This window comes from Symphodus melops (genome assembly GCF_947650265.1).
Source record: "Symphodus melops genome assembly, chromosome: 2".
NCBI classification, from domain to species: Eukaryota; Metazoa; Chordata; class Actinopteri; order Labriformes; family Labridae; genus Symphodus; species Symphodus melops.
In genome coordinates, this window is record NC_136692.1 from 4,158,075 (window position 1) to 4,178,015 (window position 19,941).

General features: G+C 42.4%; 1 protein-coding gene across 10 annotated transcripts in view; it reads right to left on the minus strand.

Annotated features, from left to right (window-relative positions):
* Window positions 1-18,481, minus strand: part of camk2d2 (calcium/calmodulin-dependent protein kinase (CaM kinase) II delta 2) — a 43,628-nt gene extending 25,147 nt beyond the window's left edge. For 5 of the 10 annotated variants that reach the window (XM_079337878.1, XM_079337876.1, XM_079337874.1 and 2 more), the window contains exons 1-2: window positions 18,011-18,480; window positions 13,653-13,747 (exon numbers count right to left, since the gene is read on the minus strand). In XM_079337878.1, the coding sequence (XP_079194004.1) occupies window positions 13,653-13,747; window positions 18,011-18,072 (157 nt within the window). In that variant the 5' untranslated portion in view covers window positions 18,073-18,480. Of the gene's footprint in view, window positions 1-13,652; window positions 13,748-18,010 lie in introns of all 10 variants that reach the window. The other 5 variants (XM_079337879.1, XM_079337877.1, XM_079337875.1 and 2 more) reach the window with 2 other exon arrangements.
* Between the last annotated feature and the right edge of the window lie 1,460 nt (window positions 18,482-19,941).

Consider the following 19,941-nt stretch of genomic DNA (forward strand, 5'->3'; position numbering starts at 1 on the left):
ATTTCTCTGTCGGTCTCGTACAGGAACTTCAGTCTCTGCTTTGCTTTTCATGCATTTTATTAACAAATCTTTAGGTTTTCTTTATCTGGCACTTTATGCCCACTTTACTTTAGCTGTCAGCCTTCAGATCTCGATCCTTTTTAAATCTGTCAAACTGCAGGCCACAACAGCGTCTGTTACATCTGTGCATTATGGCGGCCCACTCTAGGACTTCTCCAATCAACTTTAATCAACTATAAGGGTATGTCAATGTACACATTAGTCACAAAAACATATTTGCATACATCATTCATTGAAGACCTCTGATTTTAATAACCTTTCGTCGTTGTGAAGATACAAACAGGTGTTCATTTTAAACTTCCTCCGTGGCTCAAACAATATTCTGCTCTATCTCATAATTCATCATGATCATCATGAGGTTTTACAGCAGACAAATTACTAGAAAACCTTCAGTGCCTCGTCAAACTTTAACTTGTCCGCATTTTTAGCCCCGAGCCTTTTCTCCTACATACTCCAAAATACATCAGACAGCCCACACACATGCATTCGTCCACACCTACAAGTAGACTTTTTTATGCTCTCTTATTCTGAGTTTTTTGGCATAGTGAAAGTGTGAAAATGATCTAAGTGCAGAATTGGGCATCCATGTGCATACAGAAATAGCAGGAATTCACTTTTGTAGTCAGATATAGTCATGTGAAAACAGAGTTCTGCAGCCCACATTCTCTGAAAAGTTGGAAACACTTCGGCCATTCTTCAGCTGGTTGCAGAAGCAGACATGTAGAGTTCTAGTTCAAATCGACATAATACATGTGATTTTTTGACTCTATAGGTCTGTGTACTATTTAAAGATAATACTTCTTTCCCCGGTCTCACATTAAAAACACAAAATACAAAGAAGTGTATCCAGAACTAGGAGCTCGTAAGAAAAGTTCAGAGACCGTAACATTACTCTTTAAAATATTTAAAGGTCACATATAACACAAAATACACTTCAGCATGTTTTTGTAAAAATAATATTTGTCCCTCGTCGGTCTACAAACCCTCCAATCATGAAAAAAGTCCATCCTCTCCATCTTTTGAGTGCTCCACTTTTCAGAAATGTGTGCTCTAACAGGCCGTTTGGGGAATTTCCCTTGATGACATCACAAAGGGAAGTAACCCCTCCCCCAGGTCGGTGACACTCCCACAGCTTGTTTGTTTTGCCCTCTGAGTCTGCCTTCTCACTGTAAACAACAGGACATGGAGCGAGAAAGACCCAGCCACCCGACCCCTTTCAGAGAGGGGGCGTGGCCAGACACAGCTTATTTACATTTAAAGCTACAGACACAGAAACAGCCTGTTCTGAACAGGGCTGAAATAGAGGGGCTTATAGGCACGATCAAATACAAGATCAGAGTGGACTTAAAACAAGAAACTTCACACACAGGTTTTGAGGAGCTCTGAGACTTCCTTAAAGTGGTCAAAAAGCATCAAAAGCATGTGACCTTTATATATTTGAAAACAAATGCAGTTCATGCAAATTTGCAAATATAAAAAAAAATACAATTTTGTTTATCTCCGTGTTGCGATGTACTTGTGAGTGTAAATCAACTTTCAGCAGACTTTGTTGCAGTGTTATTGCCACATAAAGTAAAACAATGTAAACTCATGTTTCTCTTTAAGACAATACAATCCAAATTGCAAAAGAACAAATATGAATGTACATGACAGAAGTAGTTCAGTCATGCTTGTTGTATAGTCAGCTGAACAGCATCTGTACTGTACTCTGTCATCATCTGCCGTATGACCGCCTCACTTCCTCCATCATTTCCCACCTCCATTTTTCTTTCACTCTCTGTCTCTGTCTCCTCTCTCTCCCTCCTCCACAGGTAGTCCTCCACCTCCCGGCTGGCTGGACATCTGTTGTCTAGCAACTCCTGCACCAATCAGAGCGTAAGGCCTCTCCTCTCCTCTGCAGTGAAACCAGCCTTGCATGCAAATGGCCAAAACTGAGAGTTCACATAAAACTATGTAGCTCTTAACTCAAAACTACAGACAGGAAAGTACAAATTGTTAAATTATTCTTGAAGCACAGAAAAATGACGTGCTGTTTGAACACTTTCACCTTTAAAACACCCAACCACAAAACCAAACGCACTGAGCAAACACTGCAGACAGTTCTTAGATAAGAGAAGTGAACTTTAAAACCCTCAACAAAGATTCAGTCGGATGCTTTCTTGTCTACTAAATTAAATAAATGAATGTAAATGTAATGAATGGACAGAAGTAGTTCAGCCTTGCAGTTCCTCAAGTGACCACTTGAGGCTGGCTACAGAAGTGCATGCACATCGAATTTGACAGCAGAAATAAACACGTACAAAGAAAGCCTTGTACAAAGAAAGTGTATGGCATAAATTAGGGATGAACCAATACATCAGCAAAACATCGGTATCAATGTGGGGGGGGGGGGGGGGGAATTCTGATTCTGGGGGGATTCTGATTTGTCATTTAACACCACGTTTCATTTGACTGATCTTCTATCTTATAACTCTAAACAAGTCAACTGAATAGGAGCAAAATGTAGCCACAATGTGAAAAGATGTTCGACTGTCAGACTGAGCACTTTTGATTTTTATTAGGGACTAGAAAATCCAATTTTCACACCTCCCCTTGAACATAACTTTCACTGCAGTCGACTCTGAAAACCTGCCTGCCTTTCAAAAAGTCTCAGAATGACAAGAATGAACTGTGACTGGCTGACAAAAATACTTCACCCTAATGTATCTGCATGTGTATGCAAGCTTGAGCCCTCCTGCCACAAACACTGGTGAGAGGCTTTTTGCTTACATGGTTAAAACTGACAGCAGACGTTTGAGGTAATGTGAGGCAGATGTAATCGTGCAGACGCATTTAAAGCTCCTCTGGTCAGCTGTTATCGTTCACGACTTTCTGGAGCTCATTGGCTTGATCATATCTACGTCTATGAATGGCTCATGTTTGTTACTCTGGGCTGCAGAGAATAACCCTTTTCAGAATGTGATTCCACTACAGCGCTGAAATGAAGCTCTGCCGTCATTACGCCTTTGTTCCTTCATATTGATTCCACCACAATGTAATCTCGGTGACCCATTGTGTCGCTTGTGTTACCGCTTTGTGGACGCTTGACGTGTAAAGAAACAGCGGGGCCTCCACATGCCCACACACATTACACCCACACTCGGTGCTGTTCTCCCCCACTGGATCCTCGGCTGTCTTACAGGGATCTTGTCTCTCCACTGGACCAAACTCCCGGGTCAAGTCTGACTAAAAAACATGGCTGTTTGCGTCAACACATACCGGTAAATATCAGTTTTCTGCAAGTGTGAAAGCCCTATAAGTCAGCGACCACAACAGGCGTATTTAGGATTCATCTTTGTGTCTATGTATGCTCAGTGGAGCTGCTTGTCAACAGGCAAGGCAGCAACTGTTTAAGGCCTCAAAACGGCTGACAAACTTTAAACCACAGCAGTACCTGTGATCAATGACAGTAGGAAACCTCCCTAATAGGGCGCCATCTGACAGCACATACTCTAGCACTCAGTGTCTCATGCACTATTGCTGTGAAATTATAACGGACGCTGGTTTGAGGAGGCCCCCAATAAATGTTTGCCATGGGCCCCCACAAACCCGAGAGGCGCCCGTATATGCTAGTCACATGGAAAGTAAAACTGCTGATAAAGACAGACGAACAAAGATTGAAGTATTTCTTGCCGTGAAACAATTCAAGCAAATCATCTCTAAAATCTCCCTTTAAGAAACACTAGTGCCACAAAATAGCCATCTCGATGGTTTCTGTGGTAATGATATACTCTCAGGATAAAGCTCCAGTGTGTTTAACAAAGAAATGTCTGAACGCTAAAACACACAGCTCTGAGTTAAAAGAGAAACAGAGTCGCACACGTTGTTTCTCTGTCAGCTGCTGAGCGCTCTGTTAGTCACCTGGCCTAAAACAATCCGTCTCTTGGCATCAGCATTGCAAGTATGTAGCCTCTGTGCTGCGGGATTAGGATCTCGCACTTCGCACCATATTCAGGGAAGCCCAGTTGTCATTTACGTCTCACTTGGTTGATCGACAGAAAGACTTATTTAAGTGGAGCTGCAGACATCTGAGAGCAGAGGTCGGCTTCGAGGTTGTCAAATTTAGACTCGCACATATGAACTAAAATCACTAACTGGATAGCTTACAGTATTGTTTTAGTGCTTAAAATAGGTGTAGGTCTCAAGAACGGTCTCTGTCTCATCTTGGAATCAAAAACACTTAAACTCGGTCTCGTCACGGTCATAGATTTTAAATCAGAAGGGTTAAGCCCATCACTAAGAAGTTATTTTTCCAGGTCATTATAGTGATCAGAAGGAAAATGCCTCTTTCCAAACAAATAACTTCAATTCTTTCATAAATTGATTTGGATCCCCCGGATATGTCCACAGCATCCCCCGGTCCACGATTTAAATAAGGAGACAAAAACACTGCACACAAGATGAGGATATATTTGGGGTCTTGGTCTTGTCTCGGCCTCTGAGGAATCTCAGTTAGTGGGGTCTTGACCACAAGACTAGTTTACACAAAGGTCCTTGGGTGAGCTCAGTGTAAAGATCTCTTCAGATGTTAAAATGTTGTTTTTTTTCATTTCTGATCACAAAAATCACCTAATTTATCAAAGAGAACAGTCAACATTGATTTTCAATTACATTATTAAGTGTATGTGTGTGTGTGTGTGTGTGTGTGTGTGCACGTGCCTGCGTGCGTGTGTGTGTGTTGGGGGGGGGGGGGGGGGGGGGGGTCGGCCTGAAGATTGAGGACCACTGCTCATGATTAGTCTTTAAAAAGTTTGACATCACTTATGGTAAATGTTCATGTGCTGAGTAACTCTACCTGAATGGATCCAGAAAGTTTATCAGTGTGTGTCATGCCACCTTCTTTGGAATCTAATCTATGTGTCAAGCTCAATTAGTTTATCAAACATGATGACCTTCCTGCTGTCATAAACCGTGTAAATTCATACCACAATGTTACGCTGCCAAGAAGAAACACGTTCAAGTCCAAACTCGCCCCAGACAAACCCTCTCTCTCTCAGTCCGTTTGTGAAGTGTCGCGCCTGCAACCGCACTGCAGCAGAGTGCACTGCTCTGTGTGCATGAGTGTTTGTGTGCGTTTCCTTTGCCCTTTTTGTCGTTTGACATCCCATCAGTCTAATAAAACCAGACTCAGGGACAGAAAGAGAAGTCGTGTAGGTAGACTGAGTCACAAAAAAAAAAAAAAAAAAAAATTACAGCCAAACCGCACTCAGATAAAGGTGGTCACGTGCAAATAAAATGAGGCAAAGAAGTGTGGCTATAGATGGAGTGCATTTTAAAACAGCTTTCTATTCTCTGTCAAACTATGGTAAACATCTGCTTAAGTGACTTCTTGTGTCAATTAAACCCACTTTTTGAATTCTTTCATTTCTTTAATTATTTTTCAAAACTCAGAAATCCAAGCTCACACACTTGGAAAAGAGCAGGATTGTTTCCCTGTCGCTCAAATCATCACTTACTGTTTTCTATTTCTCATCATTCATATGACCTCTTTAAGTTGTTGGGTTAGGGTTAGATTATCTTTGCTTGTTTTTCCAGTCACTACATGCACACCTTCGCTTAATGTCCTTGCCATCGACCACTTTGTTGAATTGTAGGTTAATTAGTTGGCTTAATGGCAGTGTGACCTGAATCTATAGAGCAGCCCTACACGGGGGGATTTCACAGTTAATGTGACGTTTGTATCAAGGTAGGAAGCTTTTGTTCTGGATTTGATCTGATATTATACGTTACAAAAAATGTGGGTCTGACCGGTATGGATTTTTGGGTCTAATACCGATAACTATATTGGGAAGAGAAAAAAATCTGATACCAATAAATTGGCCGGCCTGATGTCCAAAAAATAACTTTACAAAAAAGGTGACCTGTACCTAATACAGACAAACTCATTTTAACCCAGGTCTCTATCTATCCCCTTACTGAAACATCTGTCATATTACATTAAATGTGTCGTCTCTATTAAATGGGAAAATAACTTCACTAATAACGAATGTTTTACTGCTTCTAGGGAAAGGGTCTACATACAATATGTCTGTAAAGGATGCACGCTGGTCACTGTTTCTCTAAAAAAAAGAAAAATTAATAGATACAAAAATGGACGTATTGTTGGTAACAGCTTCTAAAATGTAATCTGTTTATCATCCTGGTTGTTCCGACAAAATAAGCAGGTCCATCAGAGCCAGGGAACTTTTCATTGGATGTAACTCAATTAATCTTTTCAAACATTCGCAGCACATTCATGTTAGTTAAATTTACTTGTCTAATTCACACACTATTTACCCACAACTAATCCCACTAATGTGTGCATAAATAGCTCTGCCCTTATTTGTATTACGAGCTCTAACTTGTCCAGCAGCCATCAATACGCTTCCTTTCTTCAGCCCGCAGAACGTTGAGGTCTAATGAAAGCATGAGGGCTGCTGAGACGCCGTTACCCTCTGCTGCACCTCAAAGGAGACATCATAATGAGACTGATAACTTCCTTGTCTTCACTTTCGTGGAGAAACAAAAGGTGGCCGGTGTCAGAGATAAAGTCATCCCTCGGGTATTGTTGAGAGGCTAATGCTGTGAGGTAATGTCTGCCTTTATCTTATCCAGCCTAATGCAGCCACATGAACATAGACTTGTCGACTTAGTTTAATGGGGGTTTGGGACGAGGGGTCTTAAATACAGTGAGATGCAGACACAAATTTAAACACTGATCACACTGCATGAAACATGAACGTTATCTCAGTGATGTCACCCATTGGTTTCTGGAGGGTAATTTTAAAGCCAAAATATACCTACTTTCTCAAACTTGCTTCTATTTAATCAAGAAACAGGCAGCGAGGTGGAGCTGAGGCCGCCTAACGCTTCTTGGAAAACAGAAGCAACACGCCCACCTGTCAGTCAGATTGGCCACGCCCCTTATCATGCAGAGTTATGAAAAACTCTGAGCCTTAATGCATTTAAACAGATGTCATTCAAAAATAGAACCTGATATCAAATGTTTTTTTGAACCAGGCTGTAAAAATGCATTTCTGCGTTTCAGTAAGAGTGTCAACGTGAATTCTAAGACTTTTGGTGCCGCGTCAAGTGGACACATAAGGAACAGCAGGTTTTTTCACTTCTCCATTGGCTTCATCTTTCAACAGGCATACGGGGTGACACATGAAGAAGCCACAGACTCAAATGCAGGAATAAATCTATACTGTGCAGTGGCATCTTATATTATGATTTCAGTGGCTACAATAGAAGTATGTGGCACTGCTAAAATAAACAGATCTGAATACTGTATCCACAGTCAATGAATAGAATGGTTGTAACATAGCAACTAGCAAAGGACTAGAACTGCACACAGCACGGGTTAACACAACAATGTAACGACAGACACACAGTTGTGGATTTCTCTGTTTGCTGAATGAAGATCTCAAGTCAAAAGTCTTTTGTCTTTGTGTAATTTATTTCATGAAATAAAAGTTATTTTTGCAAAAAGGGTCAAACAGCTACAGAAGTGACATCAGTCACAAATGCATCAAAGACGCAGTTTGGAGCTGTCCTGTTTGCAGAGCATGTACTTTCACAGGGTGTAGCTATTTTATACAGTTCATATACTATACATGAGTAATATATCGTCATGGTTACAGCTTGCCTCTGCCTTCTGCTAATTAAGGCACCTGGTACCAAGAAACCCCAACAGAGCCTCGTTTGTTCAGAGGGAACTGATTTAGGACCAAGCTGTACCCAGGTCCAGGGGAGCGTTCCAGATACAGATCAAGGCCACGCAGACAAACTGTTTTAATTGCTAAATGACACACGAACGAACACCCTAATCTTTCAAGGTGAAACAAAGGTAACAGTCACATATTATTTTTCCACTACAACAGATTTAGAGAGAACACCATCGTTGCTGCGAGAGGAAACATTTCCAGAGTTCAATTCTCGCTGCATTTACCTGAAATAACTTCCAACAGTTGAAGAGAGAACAGGACTGAACTTTTCCATCCAGTTTTTTGTCTTTTAAGTAAAAGGTGTAGAAAGAAACAGCATTAAAAGCGAGATATTTGCAGCTAGTTCGCATCCCACGCCTACGCATGCAACATTTGCAAAAAAACATCTTCAGCCTTCGCTTTAGGTTTTGTTCTATAACTGGAATTGCTGCAAAAAAGTGAGTACTGGAAACCAGAACTTTTCATATCCATCGTTTAGAAACTGAAAATGTTTTCTGTAACTTCAAGGCAGCTGTGCTACATCAATTTTTTAATCTTCTCTTTCCTTTTGTAGAGATCATATTCCACATTATATTGTCATTGGAAAAAAATATTTTTTCCTGCAACCATGAATCAGCACGTTTCACAGAAGAAAGATTTGGGGTTTCCTCAAGAAGTTTTCCTGCCAGCCCCGAAGTAAATTTCCTGAAGAATTTACAAGAAAAATTTGAGAGGGAAAGTGATTTCAGTCTGTGGTTCAAATAGGAGGAGCCATCCATGACCTGCCAAGGAATGTGGGAGTGAAGACAGGGCAGAGAGAGTTGTTAGGGGAGGGGAGGGGAGGGAGTGAGGGAGGTGAGGGTGAGTCAGACAGACAAAAACAACACAGTGGTTTAAAAGGACAAAGACAGAAAACATTAAAGAGAGACGATGACAAAGAGAGACAGAAGATGATTCCGATTTATAACAACCCCGCTTTCTATAGAATCCGTCGGCCTTCTTAGTCATACTGAAGCTTTTTCTTAGGCTTGACGGAGAATACTCTTTCATTTGAAATCATGACATAATGATTACAAGAACCTTCAATTGTGAGTCCAGCTTACAGTAATGAGTGACTAAATTGACGAGGGGAAAGTGTGATCATGTGACTGCCAACTGTTATCTCAGCAGTCAGAAATTTACACAGCTGTGAATAATAAGCTTCAAATTAAACTCATCTGGATGGTGTGCTCTTTTAATTGCACTATATTTTATCAGATTTGATTAGAAACAGTCATATATACATTTCTACAGTAAAGCTGAGACATGTTTTACTTTGGCACCCTCGTTTGACAAAGAGAAACGTCGTTTTCGTTTGCCGACCTTGTCCAGTAAATGTGTGGGTGGAGTTTTTGGATAAAGATCTAATCTTGCTTTAGAATCAGAAATGTTTTTTTATTGCCAAGTACATTTACATATACAAGAAATTTGTCCTAGTATACTGGTGCAAAAAAAAAAGTACTTAAATACAATAAAATATGAGAAGAAATTACTAATATATAAAATAGAATTTAAAAAAACGTCAAATATAAAGAATAATTTCTACAGTCAAATTTAAATTTAATGTGTGGAGGCCAAAGTCCTCCAGGTTGGCTGCCCAGGTTAAGTCGTACTCATGGCTCCTTCCCGCATGTCATTCACCACGCTCCGTCTCCTTGTCCTACTGTCTCTCCACCGTCCTCTCAAATAAGGACCAAGGCCCAAATCTTTAAATAAATATCTTGTTGGAGACTGAACCTGATGATAGCAGCTACTAGAATATAAAACTTCAAAAAGTCCTAAATGTCTCGTCCCTGGAAGCAGTCTCTAATGTCTGTGCTAATTCAGCTCTACTGTATTTGGTAATGGCTGTTGCGTTCATAGCGTGTTGTACTCTTCATAGTTTACTTGCTATTTATTACATTTTACCAGTTGTTAAATTGGAAAACTTTTTTTCCCCTTAAAGCTCCTGTGAGGACATTTTGGTTTGAGTTGAATTATGGCACCCCCTGTGGACAGCGCAGTATTTCATATCTCTTTGATGTACTGCTCTCGTAGTATTAAAGTATTAAAAATCATATCCTGCTTTCCTTTAAAATTCAAACGTATAGCTCGTTGTGAATCGTTGGAGTAGGGCTGTAAATCAACTGTTTCATCACGATACGATATTTAATCGATTCTTTGGACACTTATACAATATTTGCAGATGCCAAAAAAGACTGCCATGATACAATTTGTTTTGTGATCATTTCATCCCTACTTTGAGGTGGAAAGAAAAGAAGCCAAGGCGGTTTCTGTACTTCAGCACAGTTTGTCCGACAGCTACCCCCCAGCAAGGAATTCAGTACTTAAGATAACTAACATTAGTGTGATGGTCTTGATTGCTTTTGTATCTTATTTAGAGGCATAAATACTTCATATGTATTTAAGCCTGGTTCATTGCCAGCTAAAACATCTCACAGGAGCTTTAAAGTGATCGTGTATTGTCTGCTTGCTAGAACTGTCAGGCATTTTAAATGTTTATCCTTCACGTTTTTTACACTTTCATATTTGAAATACAAACACATAGAGCGTCGCACACAAACACTCACAGTGTACCAGACCTGAGCTCATCTGTATTCTAGCTAAACATGAAAGATTTAACTGAAACCAAAATGCAAAAGATGGAATTTCAATACTCAACACTTTGCATGTATGTGCATATTTGTGTGTGTTTCTAACTGTGTGTTTGTGTGTGATAGAGACACCTAGAGTGAGAGAATGACCAACATCTATTTTTAGCCCTGTACCCAGTGAGTCATGTGATTCCCCCCTTCTTCCCACTGATCCCTCCTTCCTCTCCTTCTCCCTTCTACTCCTCTGTCTCTCCCTCTCCCACAGTCACTCTCTCTCCTCCTTGCTTCCCTTCGCTCAAAGATTGGTGGCAAAACACCAAAAAGTAACAACAAAGGAACTGAATGAAGGCGTTAAGAGAGAGTAGGGAAAGCAGGTGGGAGGACAAATCTTTATCTTGACTAATGAGGGACACGCACACGAGGGAGATGTGAAAAATCTCTTCTATATAAATACATATAAAGCACATAGGGAAGACTGGCATACTCCTAAGCAACAGCTACCATCTCTGTTACCATGACACCTCTACATTGAGAAAAAAAATTAGCAACTGCACCCAACACCAAATACAAGGTCCACTATGAAGGACAGTCAGTTACAGACCGGGAGATTGAAGCAACGTCGAACCAGCAGAACTGAAAGCACACTCTCTCTCCGGTTCATTGACATTTAACCCAAGGTTAGAAATTCATTTGGAAATATTGTAACAAGAGGATGAACAGTTTGTAACGCTGCCACATAACATGTAAATGTTGGAAGATTTTTTCGTCCTAGCGCTGTCACTCCCACTATGCAAAACAATCGGAGAAAAAAAAAGCTATCTTCACATATCCGGAACAAGGAAAGTACATGCCTACACAAACAAGGACAATTGTGTGCACGGAAACACAAGAGTAGATGTGGGATTACAATCAAACACACGCACAAACACACAAGCATGATGTACACGTTTGCACACTACACAAAAACACACACACACACACACACACACACACACACACACACACACACACACACACACACACACACACACACACACACACACACACACACACACACACACACACACACACACACACACACACACACACACACACACACACACACACACACACACACACACACACACACACACACACACACACACACACACACACACACACACACAGGCAAATACAAAGTGACAAAAGCTAGCAGACAGAGTCATAGTGACAGGACACTGACGCATGCATGAAGGGAGAGGACAAATATTCAACTGCTGAGAGGGATGCAACATGCACGCACACACACACACACACGTATATATGTTGACTTCTCCTTTGCTCTCTGATTGTGTCTCTTTCTATGTGGCTTCCTCTCATTCACTGACTCATCTGCCACTCTTAATGAAATGCTGTATAATCGGGACTACAGATTGCAGGACTGTGACTGGGTGACTGGTCCTATAGGGCGACCACACGTGGGCACGAACAAGCAGAATCACCAGGCACACGCACGTACACATACACACTCAGAGCCTTGATCTGCCTGCTTTCCAGCCACCAATCCTGCCCTAAACCCTTTCCAATTATATGTACTCACGCGCGTGCACTCGCATAGGCAAAACAGACACGCACAGTGGTGGAGTGGGGTTGGGGGGAGGTCATGATCCTGCCAGAGAGAAGGGAATCAGAGTTGCAATTCTAGGGCTTATCGCAGAAAGACGGTAAGACCATATCTGACACGCCAGCATGTCCAGTATGTAAACCTCTAAACACACAGAAAGGAAAAGAAAGGGAGATAAAGAGAGAGCGTGTGCACGGGACAGGCCGCATGCATGAGTGGTGAGATAACCCTTTGCAGTATTTTTGGAAAATCTGTCCCAGCATGCAAATGGTGGGACACTGATCTGTCAGCCGAGGTTCTTTATTACTGTACACTGCACGTGATAGGACAACACTAGTTGGAGCAACAACAAAAAAATGAATGAGTGGATGAAAGGAGTGACGAAGGAATGAAGGCAGGGAGGTAGGCAAGAAGAAAATGTGCTGGAAGGAGGGGGCGGGTCGATTTGTAACTGGTGAGAAATTTGACATAGTTTTGTATCCAAGAAAAAAAAGAAAGGCCAGCAAGAGGAAAAGCGAAATAGGAAATTAGACATAAAAAGGAGTGAACAAGGAGAGTTAGGATATTGCAGAGGAGGGAGGATTGCAGCTGCAGAAAAGGAATGAATAGCAACATGCTGCAAAAAGGGGAGGGACGAATTAAAACATGCATTTGCATCTTCACGTTGAAACTACAGGCAGTTGATTAATGGATGCAATACAGGCAATGCAATTCCCTCTATATTATTACAAATCATATTTAATCTCGAGTGCTCCCCTCATGTCAACAGAAGCCTGAGTCCTTGTGTGGTAGCACAGCTGCCATTGGCTATCCTGGAAAGCAAGCTGTGACAAAGCACGTCATTGGCTGAAGAGAAGTAGTAACAGCACAGGCAGAAGACGCCATTGGTTAATATCCACGAATATGCTGTTGGCCGTTCCCGGGTCATGCGTGTGCTTGCACATACACATGTGTGTTCAAGCTTGAGCTGGTGTATACGTGTGTGTGTGTGTGTGTGTGTGTGTGTGTGTGTGCGTGTGCGAGTGTTTGCATCGCCAGCCTAAGGCAACCAGGCCAGTGGCTACAATTACAGTGACGGATGTGAAAGAACTGGGTCGGCTTTGCAAGAGATCTGCCCCTGGGACGAAAAGACCAGCCAGAGCCCTGAATCAATACAGAACACACACACACTCAAACACTCAAGGTTGTGTGTGACAAGCATTTATGTAGAATTTAAATGACGGATATTAATAACGCATAAAAGGAGAACATCTACAGCATAGCAAAGCTCAAAAAGTGCAAGCGGGCAAACGCTGAATTTGTTTGAGATATCTGCTGTTTACATCCACGCACACGCAGAAATCTTAATCAACCAAAATCCAGATGAGTCTCAGCCAAACAACACCACCCCCCCCCTCCCCTCGTGTGCCTGCTGCGTCTCACTCACTGACTTTTATGCACACACTCACTCACACACACACACTTGTTCTCTCTAAAAGCCCCGACGCTTGTGTCAAGGGCAGCAATGTTCACAGCTCATCCACACGTAAGTCAGTGACACTTGAGGCACGTTTTCTGCTCATGTGTGGTGTGTGTGTGTGTGTGTGTGTGTTGGTTCTGAACATGTTGATGTGTGTGTTTGTGTTCTCCTACCTCTGGCAGAAAGCTTCTTGGTGTTGATGATTTTGGCAGCATACTCCTGTCCAGAGGAGATCTTCACACACCTCCGGACCACAGAGAATGCACCCCTGAAATAAAGCATATGAACAGAAAGACTTAGTGATGAAATCAAAAAGGGGCTCAGAGTAACAGTATGAGCAAAACAACTGGTCAATAAAAGGCACAGGAAATGCCTGGAGAACAATGTGGCACGAGTGAGCTTGAGACGGAACACCACAGGCTTCTTCAGCTTGAAAAAAAATCGGAGGTCTTAATCTTATCCAGACTATAATGCACAATTTTTCTGTTCTCGGAATTCTAAACTAACCACAAATAAACACGAGGTAAACACGAGCTTGACTGGAATTGACAAAGGCTGTGCAGCTGTTTCAACACTGTTAGTGAGTTTTAGCAATAAAAAAAAAGATGACTTGGTCTCCTTCTTCAACATGTAGCCTAAACTAAAAACTTTCCATAGCAACATCTGCTCTCGATCATCAAAGAACAGAAGCATTGCTGGATCGAGTTACCTCGCTCAAGCGTAAAAAACAGCTGTAATGATCTCAGGTCACACATTCATTAAGGCTTTAATTCAAAACAAAAAAAATGGATTCTCCCACAATCCTCAGCAGAGAGGCGATAAAAGGTGAGGCTGCAAGCTGACGCTGACGCTGACGCTAACGTAAGCTCAGCATGTTTTTCAGTTCTGAACTTGTTTATTTGGTAAGGGTTCCTTTAGCTAAGAGGGCGGGCTAATAAAACAGTGAACCTGTTCAATAGCACAGATAATATATTTCTTTATTTGAACTGCAGGGGTGTTTTGTATCCTCAAGTGCTCTAGTCAAGGTATTGGAATCATGTATAAAAAATAGCATCAGATCACCATCTGTAAATTATTAATAGTATCAACTTTATTTGTACAGGGACCATGTACAATATTAAACATAAATGTTGCCATTTGATGTATTGCATCAGAGTTAGCTCAACATCTGCAGTCCCTCGGTTACAATTAAAACATCACATAGTAATACAAAATATGTCTGTCAAAAACATAGCAGGTTATCTACACACACCCACTGAGCACACACACACACACACCTAAATGTATAAATGAAGATCAGTGGTCTTTTAGCAGATCACATGACAAATGAAGGTTTAGTTTCCATGTCAAAACATCATTTTTGCATCATGACACAGCCCTCTAATGGTTGTACCTGCATGCATTGCTGAGCCTCAACGTACGCACATCCACATTAAAGGGGATACTTCACCCATTTGCATTAAGCTTTGTATCATTAGAAACATGGTAGTAGTGTTGAATGGTCGTGAATCCAGCCACTCAAAAATCGTCATATTACGTCGCGTAACGAAAACTTTCAGGCAAAAAAACGGATTTTTCTCGTCTCGGGGCAAAATGAGGGCTGGATTCACGACCATTCAACACTACTACCATGTTTCTAATGATAAAAAGCTTAATACAAATGGGTGAAGTATCCCTTTAAATCCAAAACATACAAACATGGTTGCAGTACCTGTGCAGCCACTCGCACAAAAAAGAAACGCTGACACCCTACGCCCACAGTACACACTGTCCTCGTCACTACACGAGACCACGAACACCAAACAACGTGCCAACCAGCCTTCTATTGTTTAAGGCCATGTGTCGTTCTGGTGTTTCAGGCACATGTATGAAGATGAGCAAACTAGGTCAGCTATATCTGAGAGGAAGAGAAGAGCAGAGTGCTGCATCTCTCATCTCTAAATGCAAGCCACAGAGCGGTCGGCCTCAGCTCTGCTCAGCTCTGCAGCCACAGCGGGCCGCTTTGCTATTCAAGCTCCATCTCCGTCTGTGCACGCCTCCTCTTTCAAATCAGAATCTGTTCTCATCGTGTCTCGCTCCTGACAACATCAGAGTCATCGCAGACATTTAGTAGCTCTCAGATTCAGACAAAGTAGAGGACACTCATTACCTCAAATGAACCCTGTTCTTCCACCTGCTCTACCTCTAATGGCTGACAACTGAGGCGTGATGCTACTGTGAAATATTTCATTATTTGGTTGAATCGGTGTTGCGGTAAAGAAGTGAAGCGTTGTCTATGTAATCACTAGCTGCTGCTGAGCATACAGTGGTGTCTAAGTGTTATCTAACATCCTGGAGTGAGCAGCTTGCAACTAAAGCTTACCTCTAATTTATAGGGGATTTGGCAAAGGAAACGATCATAGCATAACATGTTATATAAGAATTTTACTCTACTATGCCCTGTAGTTTTTTTTTACTGTGTTGATGTTTAGGGTATATAGGAAATGATGGAGGCTGCACAGCAACATTATGTTTTGCTTTGAAATGTGCAAGCACAGGCAATCCAAGTTAAAATAGGCTTTATCACTTTTGAAAAACATGCAAACTGAATTGCTACAAATGTTTGTGCACACCTTGATCAAAATGGTGAACAATGGGAGGTGTAACAGCATAATGGTGTTCTTATCTTCTAAGATCCCTTTTCTCTTATTCATTTATTTATGTTGAGTCTTTTTTTATTGTGTGTATAGTGCTGTTGTGCTTTACATGTGCTTCTCTGTTTACATTTGGGTCTATTGTAGTGGCAGCTAAAAGGTGTGCAGCACACGAGTCCAAAACAACTTTCACCATGGCGACAAAAATGGTGAATGGTCATGAGCTTGCAGCGTTTTTCTAGTCTTCTGATCACTCAAACACTGATGGTAGAGGCTGCTATGAGACCATCAGATACACACATCAGACACGTCGCTGTATATTTTTGAATTTTTCTTGCCATAGTGGCCGTTTTGCATCGAGTACCAATGTCCTCCACAATTCGCCATTGTGCACACCTCAATTTTGCATGACTGACTTGTTTCTCTAATTTAACTGAGAATTGCTTCAAATCTACTTTTTTTTATATAACAATACTAGATGGAATAATTAAACTTTATGTGTTCAACAATAATGTGATCGACGTGTGAGGTGCACAATGATGGATAAAAAAAGAAGTTTGAAGTTTCTCCTTTTCGATTGTTCATGCTTGTCAGAAATGTAAAAAAACGAATTCTAAATATACTTGTTTGATGAACTTATTGAGATGAAACATTGCATGCACAGTATACTAGGCAATCATCTGGATAAAGCAGCATACAAATGTACTTCTTGAAACAATAACAATATCCAATTATTATGTCACAATCTCTGAATCATTTCCTTATTCTCAGTGTGCTCTGCTGTAAAGCTGTCAGGAGTGAGAGGCTGCTGCACACAGTCAAGAAATCAGGTGAGTTAAAAGGTACTAAAAAAGCAATATGGCTGCATTATTAATGGCATATGGTGTAAGAAGAACACGGCCTAGGATCATAGATGAGGCTGTACAGATTTCTTCTTCCTCACTGGAAACTCAGGACTCTGTGAGAAGGTTGAGAGGAGATCAATACCCCCTGTTGAAATGCTAAGCTAGAGACACACAGGGTAACATTTGATCTCTCTCTTTCTGCTTCAGCTTAAAGTCATCCCAGACTGCAGGCAATCTGGGAGTTTGTACAGTGGCCACAGGGTGCAGGCCAGGCGGCAAGTTAGGCAGCCACACATGTGCACAATGGTACAAATACACGTTCATGAGCGCGCGTGCACAGGCATGTACCTGGATCACCCCGTCTCTCCCTCTCCCAAGGGTGAGGAATTCCCTAGCTGTGTCCGATAATTGACCGCAGCTCGGTGCTTGGCTGGGGAATGTGTCATCGCCAACTACATGGTCTGCTGTCGCATTACCAAGTGTGTATTTCTGTCACGCGGGGGGAGGAGGAGAAGGGGGAGGATGATTTGGGGAGGGGAGAGTGAGAGCTAGAGAGGGAGGTACGGTGGGTCTCCAAATCACACCACTTAACACACCCCGATTGCCTTTCACCCCATTTCATTTTACAATCTGGGAGCTCTTCGCCCTCCTGTGGCACCCAAGGATCGAAAAATGCAACATCGGCTGTTGCACAGGATGGAGGCAAAAATGACGACACGCTCGCCTCTACATCTTCTTTCGTAAGCACACAACGGAAGCAGGGCGTTCAGATGTGGGATTAAAACAAGCAGGATGCCACACTGCACAGGCCCGCATGATACACGAAAGCCGCCCCCCCCCCCCCCCCCCCCCCCCCACCACCCCTCCCGCATCATAGGCTTCATGGCTACCAGCAGCGCGCACACGCACACTCACACATACAAAATAACACAAATCCACGTCCTTAAGCCAGGCGGTCCATTACATAACAGGCTGACATTTCATACAGAGATGATGAGGATGCCGAATGATTAAAAAAAAAAAAAAGAAAAGAAACAAATCATGTCCCCTTACTTTCCCAGCTCCTCGAACAGCTGATATTCGTCGGTAAATCTCGTGCAGATCGTTAACGCCATCCTGAAGGAGGTGCCAAGGGGTGTGCGGAGACGCAGATAAGGTGCACTCACAAACAATATCCACCACGCAGAGTCGTCAACGCCGCCCGGTTCTGTCCTGGACCTGCAAACCAAACGGAGGGATTCATGCACAGCTGAAGCGCATCGGCGGGATGAGATCTGCGGCAAATGCACTGCCTGCGCGACCACTTCAGTGTGGACGTGGGGGAGCTTCCGGTTGTTGGCGTTTTGCTGTCTACTCTGTTTTTCCTCACAGGAAGCGGCTTGTCAGAGCTCGTGGACGCATCATTTTTGTGTGCATTCCAGTTGCCGTGGTGCGTGTTCGTCGAGCCCAGTGAGCGTCGTCTCTCTGCGCGCATCAGACGCCGCACTACCGCACCTACCCCTGGCTGTGCGCTCAGTCCCGCCCCTTTGCCCGCATTCTCACACGCGCCAGCTACAAACACTCAGAAAACCAAAGTTGTCAACAAGTTTATTTGTAAAATCCTTCAATGTCAATAATTTGAATGTTGCACCAGCATAAAGGTACCATTGTAGAAAACACAAGAACCAAACAGTTTTCCAAAACTCACTACCATGGGCGTTATAATGGGGGGAAAGTGAGGCCAACTGCATATATATATATATTCTGCACACTTGCCTTGTGTGCCCATGAATGCAACACAAACATTTTCAAACCTGGACCTGCAAACCAAGTTAGGCCGACTGCAGGGGGGGGGGGGGGGGGGGGGGGGGTACAGGTACAAAGCACTTAAAAAAAATGTAATATAGCATCATCAACAACATCATGGACAGCCATCCTAGAGAGTTCTAATCAGCATGAAAACCATCAAAAATATCGGCATCAGCAAATCCAACATGATCATCATCATTAAGTGCTGTGTCTTTGGCTTTTTCTTAAAGGTGCAAATGGAGATCAAATTGTTAGTTGATATGGATTTTGGTAGTTTGTTCCACCACCAGGGCGCGACAGATGCGAAGACTAGTTAGAGACTTAAGTGTAATTTATACTTCTGCGTAGCGTCGACGCTGTAGCTACGCGGTTGACGTGGACCCCTTTGCAGTGGCCCTACGCGCACCTCCAAAAAAATCCTGATTGCACGTCGCGTCAATGCGAGCTGTAAAGACTGTGATTGATCCGCTCAGAACATCATTTCTGGCAGTTACTTTTCTGGTCACAACGGAAATATTAAAAGGCTGTATACAGCGAAGAAAATAGACCCATTGACATTTGAAAGCAGCGAAAGTGCATTTTTTCATCCAGGTTCCTCAGTGAGCTAAGTGTGTTAAATTCACCCATTTTCAGCCTCGATTGATTTAGTTTTCGGACAGACCACCTCTGCAAACGTCTCCTTCGTCGCCACTTCCCTTCTAGCAGCTTGGCGATAAATTGCAGTGCAACACGTTCCCTCGATGCAGAACTATGAATGCTCAACGACGGCGTCGGGTCTACGCCGAGGGCACGGCGTCTACACAGGAGTATAAACTAGGCTTTAGGGCCCTGTTGTGAATGTTGGATCAGATGCATTTCATTGGAAATGCATGGGTTAGGAGAAGCTGGGTTTTTTTGGTTTTGTTACAGAACATCTGGCAATCTGCGTTTCTCAGGAAGTTGAATGATCCCTCAACTGTTATGGTTTAAAAAAAAAGCTCAGGAACAAAAACGTTCCAGGCTATCCTCCTGGCTGCAGTTTACTTTGAATCTGAAGCACAATACAGCCTCCCATGTGTCTCACTGTGGTGAGCCAGTTCCACATAAGTGATAAAAGGACTTGGCCTGGGTTGTAAAAAGTGCACAGAGGATTGTTGGAGTTGTGTTCACAGAAAATGGGTGCTGTGTTTATCCCCCTACTATGTGGAAAAAAAGAT